Source organism: Anguilla anguilla, chromosome 15, assembly GCF_013347855.1.
Source record: "Anguilla anguilla isolate fAngAng1 chromosome 15, fAngAng1.pri, whole genome shotgun sequence".
NCBI lineage: Eukaryota > Metazoa > Chordata > Actinopteri > Anguilliformes > Anguillidae > Anguilla > Anguilla anguilla.
In genome coordinates, this window is record NC_049215.1 from 28,287,871 (window position 1) to 28,302,026 (window position 14,156).

At 47.6% G+C, this 14,156-nt stretch overlaps 2 protein-coding genes across 2 annotated transcripts; both read left to right on the plus strand.

The window, feature by feature from the left end:
* The first annotated feature begins 1,974 nt into the window (after window positions 1-1,974).
* On the plus strand, window positions 1,975-7,481 carry LOC118213783 (protein ADP-ribosylarginine hydrolase-like protein 1). The gene is made up of 7 exons (XM_035392943.1): window positions 1,975-2,332; window positions 4,713-4,877; window positions 5,353-5,478; window positions 5,765-5,905; window positions 6,033-6,160; window positions 6,742-6,874; window positions 7,324-7,481. The coding sequence occupies exons 1-7, from the start codon at window positions 2,104-2,106 to the stop codon at window positions 7,479-7,481; spliced, it is 1,080 nt and encodes a 359-aa protein (XP_035248834.1). The 5' UTR covers window positions 1,975-2,103.
* Window positions 7,482-8,912: 1,431 nt separating this feature from the next.
* LOC118214391 (putative protein FAM47C) lies at window positions 8,913-12,195 on the plus strand. The gene is made up of 6 exons (XM_035394314.1): window positions 8,913-9,567; window positions 9,817-10,367; window positions 10,476-10,547; window positions 10,728-11,051; window positions 11,262-11,801; window positions 12,142-12,195. Exons 1-6 carry the CDS (start codon window positions 8,913-8,915, stop codon window positions 12,193-12,195), a joined length of 2,196 nt encoding a protein of 731 aa, XP_035250205.1.
* Window positions 12,196-14,156: the final 1,961 nt, after the last annotated feature.

Here is a 14,156-nt window from a genome sequence, read left to right on the forward strand (position 1 = left end):
TGAAGAAATTTAAAGAAAAGGGGCCACCAATGAGAGGCCAAAGCAAACAATGGGATAAATTACAGGATACTGTGTTTCCAATCATACCTTAAATGGGTGTGCATTAGCTCTGCAATCCACAAACATTTTATACATCCCACAGTGCAATGCTACACACATAAGTTGGAAAAAACTATCAATAACATGCTATTTAAAAGTACCTCAATGGAATCGTTGAATCGGAAAAAGCCATTACCTCCCTACATCCTGTATGTATTTCAAGTTCATAGATTGACAGCCTGTTCTATTTTTACCATGAGTCATTTCCCACCATCCCTATCCAGGCTCGGTGGAGAACACAATGTGAGAGGCTGACCTTGAGCCACGGTGTCATACGTGTACATACGACGGGTATTCTCAGGTCATTGTTTACCTGACAAAGACCTATGCTGTTGAATATATGTTTGTACACTGCTGTGCACATTAAACCCTGTCATTGCTTGGGAGCTACCGCAGTGTGAAAGGACAGTTGTTTTCACTGTCAGTAACTTTTTACCATTTATGTGGGGTGCCATGTATTGCACCTGTAATTACCATGGGTTACGTGAATCATATTTCCTGTATGTGTGTGTGTGTACCTACATACGTCCATGCACACACCATAAATTGTAAACTGTGTTTTTTGTACAGTTTGATTGTGTGTGCAAGGGGATGCTGAATGCTGCCTTGGTTCCAGGCAGGGAAGTGGAGATCATTTGGGATGATATAAAAGAGGAACTATTCCAAGCAAAACAAAAAAACTGAAGAAAACCCTTAGGGACCTGATTTTCTGATTGTTTTCCGAGCTTCAGCTATTTATGTAAGAGTGTTTTTTTTTAGGGGAAAGGGATTGCTAGACCTGTCTGCACAGATTATACGTGTCACATCCTGAATGCTCATTGGAAACCCTTGAGCCACACAGAGATGCAAATGGTAAATGGTAAATGGACTGCATTTATATAGCGCTTTTATCCAAAGTGCTTTACAATTGATGCCTCGCATTCACCAGAGCAATTAGGGGTTAGGTGTCTTGCTCAGGGACACTTCGACGTGCCCAGGGTGGGGGATCGAACCGGCAACCCTCTGACTGCCAGACAACCGTTCTTACCTCCTGAGCTATGTCGCCCCACAAGTGCAAGTGTGTGGGGGTACTAACATTGTGTATATTGGAGGGTGGAGGTCGCTGTTCCAATAGGTATGTAAGTGGAAGCAGGGCTGTATTTCTGCATTCTCTAAATGAAGAAAACCCATAGACATCTGGCTGGATGATAAGGTAGGAGGTTTTGGAGGGAGTGAGAGGGAAGTGCAGTGTCACACCAAGTAAAAGCTTATGCACAGTTACACAAATCTAATGGCTGGCTGTGTGTCAACTATTCAGGAATAGATAACCTTGAATTTGACTGAAAAAAACATCAGTAATAAATAATCAGTTATCAGTCACTTGTTCTCACACAGCCTGACTGACGGATGCATTAGGATCGCGTGAGAAGATGCTGTACGCCTGTCCTGTAGAACGGGCTATACATCTTGCCAGGGGTCCTCGGCTTGGAGCACACCTGACCTGAGAGGGGGGCGATGGGGGGGAATGTAGAGATCCTTTGATGGGACAGGTCGAGGGGCTGGGCATAAAGGTGTGGGGGGGGGGCTGATGACAGATCAGTTGGTGACAGTATGGGGTGAGGTGCGGTACTGGCCCATTCTTATCCACTCCATTGGGAGGAGTGGCACCGCTTAGGGTCAGCTGACACATTTTCTGTCCCCCCGTGGACCAGTGGGGATTCCCATTTTAGGAGATAACTGATACCAGCCCAGTCACACACACAAAGAGCCTGCTGATAATGGCAAGCTGAGGGACAGAGAGAGAGAAAGAGGGGGGGGGATGGGGGGGGGGGTGGAAATGGGGAGGGGTTTCCAGATGAGGGTGGGTGCTGGAGAACTCGCTGTGAGGGGGTCAGACGCGCCAAACGGAGCAGACTGAGGCCACAGACAGACTGCAGTCACAGAGAGGCCAGGGTGTAGCCAGGTGTACGCTGAGGCAGAAGGGTGTAGCCAGGTGAGAGTAAGCGAGAACGCGGTTGTCAGAGCATGCCGGGGGACGTCACGGAGAAGTTTCAGGCCGCCATGGTGCTGGGCGCCGTGGGCGACGCGCTGGGATACCGCAAAGGTCGCTGGGAGGGCTGCACTTCGGGCAGGAAAATTCAGGAGGAGCTGGCCTCGTTGGGCGGGCTGGGGGCCCTCAGGCTGGACCCTGAAAACTGGCCGCTGAGCGACGGAATGCTAATGCACATGACCACCGCCGAGGCGCTCGTCACAGGTGAGGAGACGTCCGCACAGGTGAGCTGAAGTCTGGACACCAAGATTCTCCTGAAACTGGTGCCCATCTGGACAGCAGACTCCTTAAAACATCTGTTAGCGTAGCTTCCTTTTCAGGGTTTTATTAAGGTGAGCCATTTATTTCCCTTTTTAAATGCTGTATTGTTTTTATGCCTGACATCTAGAAACTTCTCTTACGCCCCATGAGCGGATAGCTCTTGAGAGCCAAAATTCCAAATATTTCACTGGTAAGCAGCTGATGCAATCCCATACTCACCGGTCAGCAATGTAAGCCCGACATGGAATGAAGATCACAGCCACACGGTGACAGCGAAAGCAGAATGATCGATTCTCTACCACACCTATCCCTGTCCACAATATCCGCACTTACTGCTCAGCGACAGCGCACTGAAACCAGGAATTCTGTACTTCCTCAAGCACACTAAAACCAGGAATTCTGTACCTCCTAATGACACTGAAACCAGGAATTTTGCATCTTCTCACACACTGAGACCAGGAGCGCTGCATCTCTTTCAGGGCACACTGGCACCCGTACGGAACTGGTTGAACTTGAAGTGGGGAAAACCCACACTGGCCTGCGCGGCCATCCCCTTTCATCTGCGCGGTTTGATCTTCCTTACAGCCGTAAATACACACAGCGAATGCCGTAGCGGCCTTGCACTAATCTTCAACACTACCGTTAACGTACGGAGATGATGGCATCGTATCGCTTTTTGGTGCACAAACAAACGGGTCTAAAATAGCGTGCTCTTAAAACGCAGAGCCACAGCCGCGGGTAACAGAAGGAATGGTTCTGACAGGCAGGATAGGTCCAAAATGCCTGCATGCCGAAACTTTACCCCTGAACATGCCCAGAGCCAACCGCCTTCCTAAAAGGGGGAATGATAACCCCGGGATTAGGACTCTGCTTATTCACATTCCTCACAGGCTTCTACTGGAAACTAGCAATGAATCACCTGCTCATAACAAGAGAGACCATCGTCTATCCTTAAATCATTGGTTCTTAAACTTTTTAATATTGGGACCCAAATTAGAAGTTTAGTACCTTTCAGGGACCTATAAAATACACATACTATCATAGCCTAATGGACTACAAACTCTTTCTGGGACCCACCTCATACACTCCCACAAGCTATTTTGGCTCCTGACCCATAGTTTAAGAAACACCGTTTTACACCAATGGTCCAGGATGTGTACACATTCATATTGTTTTATTTTACACTATAGTCTGAAAGTCATCCCAGGTTTAGGTTTGTGTGTATAAAACACCGCACTAAATAACTATTTTGTGGCGCACTACCTATGCTGCTGTGAAGAATATTTTCATCCTCACATCTGGGGAATTCTTCCCGGAATAGACAATCAGAGATCCTTCACCAGTCTTTGTATTTGGTTTCTGTCTTAAATATAAGCTCACTGCAGGCACTGGAAGAATTTATTAGACATCTGTCCCACCCATAACCGTCCACACTGACATGCCCCCTGACCACTCATACCTAATTCCTCCTGTTACTGAATTACAGCTGTGAATCCGAGCCAGACAGGGTCACTTCAATAGTCCCTGCAGGACCTGCTAATGCTCTGTCTGCCTGCCAGGGCACTGCTGGCTCCAGCTAAACTTAGCCTTGAGTGTTACTGCTCATCCGGGGAATGAGAAACATCTTGGGAAAAGTGCCGATTGATACTGCAGTGTGTGTGTGCGCGCATGTGTGTGTGTGTGTGTGTGTGTGTGTGTGCGCGCATGTGTACGTCTGAGTGCCTTCTATCGCGCGTGTGCGTGTGTGTCTGAATTCCTTCTACCGTACGTGTGTGTACTGTGTATGTGTTTGAATGCCTTCTCCATGTATTTGTGAGTGTGTGTCTGAATGCCCTCTACTGTGCGTGTGTGTGTGTATACGTGTGTGTATGTGTGTGCATGTCTGAATGCCTTCTACTGTGCATGTGTGTGTCTGAATGCCTTCTACCATGCATGTGTGTGTGTGTGTGTGTATGCCTGGTGGAATGTCCGCTGATTTTCCTGTATCTGTGTACTTGAATGTACACCGAAACTCCTGTGCCTATTCTTTATAGTCAGTATATAAACATCATATTAAAATGGACGCTCCTGGATCTGACCATATGGAGTAAATATTGTAATAATGCAACCTTCAGTGCATTGATTTATGCTTTAGCCTTTGAAGAGATAGCCCAGTTCTATTCCTTCCCTCTATTTGCTGCAGGGGGTCATGGAAATGAAAGTTGTGGGTGTTATTGGGGATGTGAGATGGTAGAAGAAGTAGAATCTCTGTAGCTGAAGTTATTTCATATGACAAGCAAATGTGGTGAATGTCTGCTTGACACCTGTTGTTTTTCTCCTCTAGATTTCTGGTGCCTAGAGGACCTGTACAGGGAGTTGGTACGGCTGTACGTGGAGGCCATGACATCACTGCAAGGTCGCCCGCCAGACCCAAGCACCGTGGAAGGCTTCACAGACCTGAAACCGGACAACTTCCTGCTTGCGTGGCACACACCCTTCAACGAGAAAGGTCAGAGCAATGTGTATAATGTAAGTGTTTGTGTTAGTGCAGGGTCTCTATGTATTTGAGTAGTCTGAAATTCAGGCAGGGTCTGTGTGCATTCAAGTAATCTGTAGATTCAGGGTATGTGTGCATTTGAGTAGTCTGTAGACTCAGGGTCTGTGTGTATTTGAGTAGTCTATAAATTCAGGGTCTGTGTGTATTTGAGTAGTCCTGTGTTTCAGGGTCTGTGTGTGTTTGAGTAATCTGTAGACTTAGGGTCTGCGTATAACTGAGTAGTTTGTAGACTCAGGGTCTGTGTGTATTTGAGCAGTCTGTAGACTCAGGGTCTGTGTATATTTGAGTAGTCTGTAGACTCAGGGTCTGTGTGTATTTGAGCAGTCTGTAGACTCAGGGTCTGTGTGTATTTGAGTAGTCTGTAGACTCAGGGTCTGTGTGTATTTGAGTAGTCTGTAGACTCAGGGTCAGTAGTTTCTGTCTCCAGGCTCTGGATCTGGAGCAGCCACCAAGGCCATGTGTGTGGGCATGCGGTACTGGCAGCCGGAGAAGCTGGACAACCTGGTGGAAGTGAGCATTGAGACGGGCCGCATGACTCACAACCACCCGATAGGTACGACGCACACCTGTCATAACGCAGCTGCTCCCCTCCCGTCAAACCCACTCCTCTCTCTAAACACACCCCTTCCCTAATAATACACCTGTCCCTTTCATCTCAAACTCTGTCTTTTCCTTGACACACTTCCCGCCCCCCCACATCAAACCCATTCTGCTAAAAGCACATCCGTTAGTCTTATGGCACACCTGTCCCACAGGCAACCCACCTGCTGCCCGCCCCTCAGGACACGCCCCACGTTGCGCGGTTGTCATGGTAACCCCCATGCGCGTCTGTCCTGCAGGTTTCTTGGGGTCGCTGTGCACGGCGCTGTTCGCCTCCTACGCAGTACAGGGCAAGCCGTTGGTGCGCTGGGGTCGTGACCTCATGAAGGTCATTCCAAAAGCCGAGGACTACTGCAGGAAGACAATCCGACACATGGCAGGTGGGTCTGGAAGCCAGAGTCATTGTAACAGAATGTGTGTGTGTGTGTGTGTTTGTGTGCGTGCATGCACGTGTGCATGTATACGTGCTGTGTGTAACCGAAATTTGCGTGCATCTCTATAATCTAGAGTACCAGGAGAAGTGGTTTTACTTTGAGGCGAAGTGGCAGATCTACCTGGAGGAGCGAGGCATCGAGAGCGAGGAACAGAACAAGGCCGAGTTTCCTGACCGCTATGACGCTGAAGAGACCGACAAGGTGCGGCGCGCCCAGAAGCACACACAACCTCCACTGCACATCCGTATATTTAAGAGCTATGTGCCTGTGTTAAGTAATGATATGGTAAACACTAAAATGCCTCTATGTATGTAAAAGCTATTTCCAGTGTGGCTGTGAATTAATTTTTTACTGAATTAATTTTTAAATATTTATATTACTGGCATTTGGCAGACTCTCGAATCCAGAATGACTTACAGTGAGAAGACAAGTGCATAAATCAGAGTTAAGAGCAACTGTAACTCTAGAGGTGGGAGATAAATACTCAGAAACCGCAAATGTGAATACTTAAGATTGACTGTACACAACTTAAGCATGTTAGTGAAAATACAAGAGGATTACACACTAACAAAACACAATAAAGTACAACTTAGCAAAATAACAAGATTGCAGTGCAAAGAAGATCAATAAATAATGTAACAGCAAAACAGAAGTGTGACATGAACGTATTTATTTGGAGAGAAACATACAGTGAGATAAGCAGAAAACCCTGTTAGTCTGTACATAAGTAGAGCTAAGATGTGACCCCCCCTCCCAACCGCACGGTTCCCTCCCCCGCTCAGATGTACAAGTGCTGGAGCTCAGAGGGGCTGTCGGGGAGGAGGGGGCACGACGCACCCATGATCGCCTACGATGCCCTGCTGGCCTCCGGGGCAGACTGGACAGAGCTGTGCAGGCGTGCCATGTTTCATGGAGGTAAGGACACAATGACAGCATTACAGCCCTACACAGACACACACGCACGCACAGACACACACACACACACGCAGACACATACACACACACACACAACACTCACTCTCTCTCTCTCTCTCTCTCTCTCTCTCTCACACACACACACAAACACACACACACACGCCCTCTCTGTTTCTCACATACACACACAAACACACACACACACGCCCTCTCTGTTTCTCACATACACACACGCACGCACAGACACACACACACACACGCAGACACATACACACACGCACACAACACTCACTCTCTCTCTCTCTCTCTCTCTCTTTCTCTCTCTCACACACACAAACACACACACACACACTCCCTCTCTGTTTCTCACATACACACACACACACACACACACACACACACACACTCTCTCTCTCATTCCCTTGCTCTCTCTCTCTCTCTCTCTGTAGGTGAGAGCAGTGCCACAGGTCTGATCGCAGGCTGTCTGTACGGGCTGCTTTATGGGCTGGACCAGGTCCCTGCTGGGTTGTACCAGAACTTGGAGAAGAGGGAGCGCTTGGAGGAGTTAGGGAGAGAACTCCACAAGGCTGCTGCTCCTGAGAAGTAAAGTCCCCCTGCTGGCCACCAAAAGAAGTGCACACAGTGCCAAGGCTTCTTGCTGCTCCCACACAACCCTTGTGTTTCACATCCTTCTCTATGACATCATAACTGGTTCCAGAATCTTACTCCCACATCGTATCTGCACCCAGAATCTTTCATTCTGACATCACAACTGTACCAAACTTCTCTCTGATATCACAACCATACCCAGAATCCTTTACTCTGATATCTGCACCTGCACCACCGAATCTTTCTCTCCAACATCATAACTATCTGCACCATCCCCTTCTCTTTGGCCTCACTGATTTCTATGCTAACCACGTGCATTAGCTGTGCAGTGTGTGCCACTGTACCCCTTTTAATCACACACATTTTATTAATACATAAAAATGATCATGACAATCATAATGGTATGCTATGTCATAATGTACATAACAATAATAACAGGTATAGGAGTATTGATATTGACAGGAGTGCTTCCATGTGCATACAGCTGCACAATTAATGTGATGCATCAGATAAACATTCAAATAACAACAGGAATATTCATTAAGTAATAAAATGGGGATCAAGGGGCATGACTGATGATGTAAGCATAATGGGTACAACATGTTTAGAAAGTATCATTCTTTTTTTATTGTACATTCATTTTATGAACAATTTAGGAAGAAAAAAATCAATATGAAAAAAGCAGAAGAAAAAAATCATGACCACAGACCCTGCATTAGATCAGACATTGATTTTCCCAAATCTAAAATGACTTCAAATGGCTCTGGTCTCTTCAGAAACAAATCTAGCCAGTAGGATGAAAGTTTTAAAGTTTCTAATATGAGTATGAGGACATTTAATATTAGGGTTTTTATTATTACTGCAGTCACTTGAGGGACTGGTGAAAGAACTATACATAATTGCACATAATGTAATAGAATGTACGTAACAACATAATAAAAATACTGTAGGAGTTATTTGATAATAATAAAATAATTGCTTTTTATATTGTTACATATTGTCGCTTGATAGACTCTAGGAAATCCTACTGGGATCTGCAGGTGGCGAGCGAGCTCCTCGTCTCTGATTGGTTATGCCCTCTCCCGGGCATACACTTTCAGGGTTTCTGCAATGTTTCATTTGTGTATCATAATGTGTATCAGAAAATTAAAAACTGGAAAACCTTTATGGAGAACTGGAAAACCTCCTGTTCTTTATGTTGAGATGTTGTGTTTTGCCACTAACCACCACACACACACATGTACCCAGTCCACTCCCATCCCACCCACGTTGCTACCTGTTTTAAATACATTTTAATTAAAGAGCTGAAACTTGCTGTTTCAGAGCCTCACATGGAACAAAGACAGGAACTTTTATTTCACACAGACGACAGATACCAGCCACTCCGAGGGACGGCGCCGTGGTCCCAAGCGCGGTCGTGGACACCAGAATGTTGAAACGAGCAATACGGGCGCGGACGTCCCAGCCAGGGATCAGAGGGGTCCTAGAGACTCTGTTGGGGTACGTGACCGAGTTCCTGACCGTCCCAGGGAGGCCGGCAGGAGAAGCACGCAAGCGTAATGCTGGACAGAAAACAGCCGTTGGGAACTGCATGAGGCACATCACAGCCTTCCACCTGATCCAGGCCAAGTTCATGAGGGAGAGCCCCTCGTCACCCAAAACTCGTAGGCGGGAGGTGGGGGGGCTGTCACCTCGGGAGGGCTGGGGCCCCCAGGTGAAGAAGCGCTCTAGGGGAGAAGGGGGTGTGTGCAGCAAACCCCCCTGCAGCACAGGCCGGGGAGAGAGCAGGAGATCCCAGGTCTCAGGGGGGTCCTCTGTGCAGAAGATGATTGCCAGATTTTCAGCCGTGATGCACAAGGAGAAGAAAGAACCAACACAGGAGTACAAAGAGCAAGGAAGCACCAGGCAGCTAGGCAAGGGCCCCCTTTTATCCGCCATGATTGGCAAATTTGAAGTCATAGCGACAGTGCACAAGGGTAGCAACTTTACCTGCCCAAAGACCGAGCCAAAACCCAACGTCAATATGACTGCACAAGGTGCCAAAGAGCATGAAAAATGTCAGGATTCAGAGAAGAAGGTGAAAGGTAAGGTTTCAGCGAAGAAGAAGAAAGGTTGTGGGGAGAGGGTGACAGGGCTACAGGCAAAAATCCAAGATTCATGGTCACAGGATCAAGGTGAAGTGCCAGAACTGCAGGTAGGGCTTAGTAAGAAGGAGCCACTTTATTCCTCCAAAGCAATGGTACAGTCTTCCTCTGTGTCTGAGGAGGGTGCGATGCCCAGCCCTGCTAAGAGTGCTGAGGTCTTCTCTCATCCCCCAACAACCACACTGACAGAATCCTCCAATCCCGACCCTTTCACTAATCTCATCTCCCCCTCTGGAATACCACAGCGCCAGCCTCATGGGTTAAAAACCAGGCCCGCATTACCTTTTCTTCACCTGTCATCCACTACTGACCCTGCGGCCCACTCCACTGAGCCTCTGTCCGAGAATGCCAACCCTGACTATCAGGCTCCGAAATCACAGGAATCCAAGCCTGACTATCAGGCCCCAGACTCACAGGTATTCAACCCTGGCTTTGAGGCCCCAAACTCACAGGTATCCAACCCCGGCTTTGAAGCCCCAAACTCACAGATATCCAACATTGGGTCTGAGGCCCCAAACTCACAGGTATCCAACATTGGGTCTGAGGCCCCAAACTCACAGGTGTCCAACCCTGAGTATCAGGCCCCAGACTCACAGGTATCCAACCCTGACTATCAGGCCCTGAGCTTACGGGTATCTAACCCCGACTATCAGGCTCCAGACTCACAGATATTCAACCCTGACAATCAGGCCCCAAACTCACAGGTATTCAACCCTGGCTTTGAGGCCCCAAACTCACAGGTATTCAACCCTGGCTTTGAGGCCCCAAACTCACAGGTATTCAACCCTGGCTTTAAGGCCCCAAACTCACAGGTATCCAACCCTAACTATCAGGCCCCAGATTCACAGGTATTCAACCCTGGCTTTAAGGCCCCAAACTCACAGGTATCCAACCCTAACTATCAGGCCCCAGACTCACAGGTATCCAACCCTAACTATCAGGCCCCAGACTCACAGGTATTCAACCCTGGCTTTAAGGCCCCAAACTCACAGGTATCCAACCCTAACTATCAGGCTCCAGACTCACAGATATTCAACCCTGGCTTTGAGGCCCCAAACTCACAGGTATTCAACCCTGGCTTTGAGGCCCCAAACTCACAGGTATTCAACCCTGGCTTTAAGGCCCCAAACTCACAGGTATCCAACCCTAACTATCAGGCCCCAGACTCACAGGTATTCAACCCTGACTTTAAGGCCCCAAACTCACAGGTATCCAACCCTAACTATCAGGCCCCAGACTCACAGGTATCCAACCCTGGCTCTGAGGCCCCAAACTCACAGTTATCCAACCCTGGCTATCAGCCCCCAGACTCACACATATCCAACCCCGACTATCATGTCCCAGACTCACAGGTATACAACCCTAGCTTTGAGGCCGCAAACTCACAGGTATCCAACCCTGACTATCAGGCCTTAGATTCACAGGTATCCAACCCTGGCTTTGAGGCCCCAAACTCACAGGTATTCAACCCTGGCTTTGAGGCCCCAAACTCACAGGTATCCAACCCTAACTATCAGGCCCCAGACTCACAGGTATCCAACCCTGGCTCTGAGGCCCCAAACTCACAGTTATCCAACCCTGGCTATCAGCCCCCAGACTCACACATATCCAACTCACAGGCCTTAGATTCACAGGTATCCAACCCTGGCTTTGAGGCCCCAAACTCACAGGTATTCAACCCTGGCTTTGAGGCCCCAAACTCACAGGTATCCAACCCTAACTATCAGGCCCCAGACTCACAGGTATCCAACCCTGGCTCTGAGGCCCCAAACTCACAGGTATTCAACCCTGGCTTTGAGGCCCCAAACTCACAGGTATTCAACCCTGGCTTTAAGGCCCCAAACTCACAGGTATCCAACCCTAACTATCAGGCCTCAGATTCACAGGTATCCAACCCTAGCTTTGAGGCCGCAAACTCACAGTTATCCAACCCTGGCTATCAGGCCTTAGATTCACAGGTATCCAACCCTGGCTTTGAGGCCCCAAACTCACAGGTATTCAACCCTGGCTTTGAGGCCCCAAACTCACAGGTATCCAACCCTAACTATCAGGCCCCAGACTCACAGGTATCCAACCCTGGCTCTGAGGCCCCAAACTCACAGTTATCCAACCCTGGCTATCAGCCCCCAGACTCACACATATCCAACCCCGACTATCATGTCCCAGACTCACAGGTATACAACCCTAGCTTCGAGGCTGCAAACTCACAGGTATCCAACCCTGACTATCAGGCCTCAGATTCACAGGTATCCAACCCTGGCTTTGAGGCCGCAAACTCACAGGTATCCAACCCTGACTATCAGGCCTCAGATTCACAGGTATCCAACCCTGGCTTTGAGGCCCCAAACTCACAGGTATCCAACCCTGGCTTTGAGGCCCAAAACTCACAGGTATCCAACCCTGACTATCAGGCCTCAGATTCACAGGTATCCAGAGGTCTTAGTTTGCAGCTAGATCTGAGCTCCACAACAGACAAAATGGCAGCCCCACACCCAGTCCAACTGTTCTCTCAAGCTCCTCAGCAACACCTCCCAAGATATGCTCTTCCTCGAACACGTGGACCGCTGACTCCAGAACGGGACTGTACGGCTATGAGCGGTGAATCTCACAGCAGACCTACCAGTGCCAAAGTTACACTCCACTGCGAGCAGCCATCTGTGCCCAAGTCTCCCTCACCCCTTACTAACCCGAAAACAGCACCATTACTGCCACCTTCAGAGCCCCCAGCTCCGAAACCTGCACCCTCTACCTTGCCCTCCAGAGACCTTTTCATTAAAACAGCGCCATCACCTCAGCCTTCTGAAAACCTCTCACATAAAACAGCATCCCCTCTCCCACTCTCTGAACCCTTGGCACCTGGCACCAGTGCTTCATCCTCATGCACCCACCTGCCCCCTTCTCCAGGGTCATTTCTGTCATCTGGTCCAGGTGTCCAGGTGACAGCAGGAGAGGAACAGTTTCCACTGGAAACAAGGAGGGGCACAGACATGCAAAACAGCTCTCAAAGCAAGCCTACCCTGGAGATTACCCAAACGAGCAGTGAAGCGTTGTTGGAAAACAACCCCCCGGACTACTACCATAGTAACCAGACAACAGCCAATCAGAACTTTCTTTCAAAAAAGGAACAGAATGGTGGTCCCACCCCCTCACAGGGGCCAAAGTACCGGACGCGAAATTACGAAGAAACCTCTGAGAAAGAACCCTTCAAACCCAAAACCATCCGATTTGCAGACACTTTCACATTCTAACATCACCCGCTGACAGGGTCCCTTTCCTCTGCTCTGACCTGTCAGCCTGTGGTCTCACACCTCCGTCAAGTGCTCTGAGCGAATAACCCTCATGTCAATCCAATGGTTCCAAAACCTTTTTAGTCAGACTGGATGTTTGAAGACACTCCCCCCCCCCCTTCCCCTACACACACACACATCCTGCATTGTGCCCTTTTCCTTCAAATCGAATACAAGTGATCCCAAAGCAGCTTGTGCAGTTCATTCACAATTCTAAACAAAAATATCAAATAATATTTATATTGTCCCAGTACTTCTTTCCTTGAATGCAGCAGTCATAGACTGCATGCTCAACAGGAAATAGCACTAAATAGCTAAATTCTTTGAGGAATAACCGGGTAATGTGAACACGTACAGCCTCCGGAGGCATAACATTTGTATAATTTGCTTTGTAGTTACCTAGAGTGTGTTTTCTTGCTTCAAATCTCAAACCCCCAAATAGCCTTGTGATTGCCACTGTAGAGCTGGAAGGTTATCAGAAACTGTAAATTACTAAAATATCCTTCGACACACAAAAATCTATCTGGGCCGAACATAAACAACCAATAAAACTGAAATAGCATGGAAAAAAGTTAGGAAGAGAAGTATCCCTTTAAAGTGGGACAGAACCCATGCACACTGACTGAAAGATAACCTGATATTAGAATTAACTCCCAGCTGGGTCTTTCTGTAAATGTCACGGACTGTCAGTCTCACAGCCTAATATGAATGGAATGTTTTTTACAGAAAACCGTCACAAAGACGCTTTACAAAGTAGCAGAAAAAGAGCAAAAACTTGGCCTGAACCCCCAAATAGCAAGCACATGAAGCAAAAAATAAAATAAAAATAACTCCCCAGTGGGGAGAAAACCCCCACAAACAAGACAAGCACTGATTCAAAAGCCATGTGAGAAACACTAAATCTGTGGGGTCACAGTCCAGTCTGGGACTCTGACTGTTACATGAAATGATTGTTGAAAATCAAGAATACTATGATGTATTATATTAGAAATGTATCCATAATTGAAAAGTAATTGGACATAATAACAATCATCATTGCTCATAACTCCATGCAATTACACAATAAATAATATGAATTTGAAAATTCAGCCTGTGCTATTACATATTCCGATTAATCTTACCCCAAACCCCTATGACTTGTCCCAAACAGCCCCACCAACATTGTGATCGATCAAACTGAAAATGTACTTATTGTTCTTCCTTAATTCTTTCCTTTTTTTTAAGCACAATTCAAGTGTACCT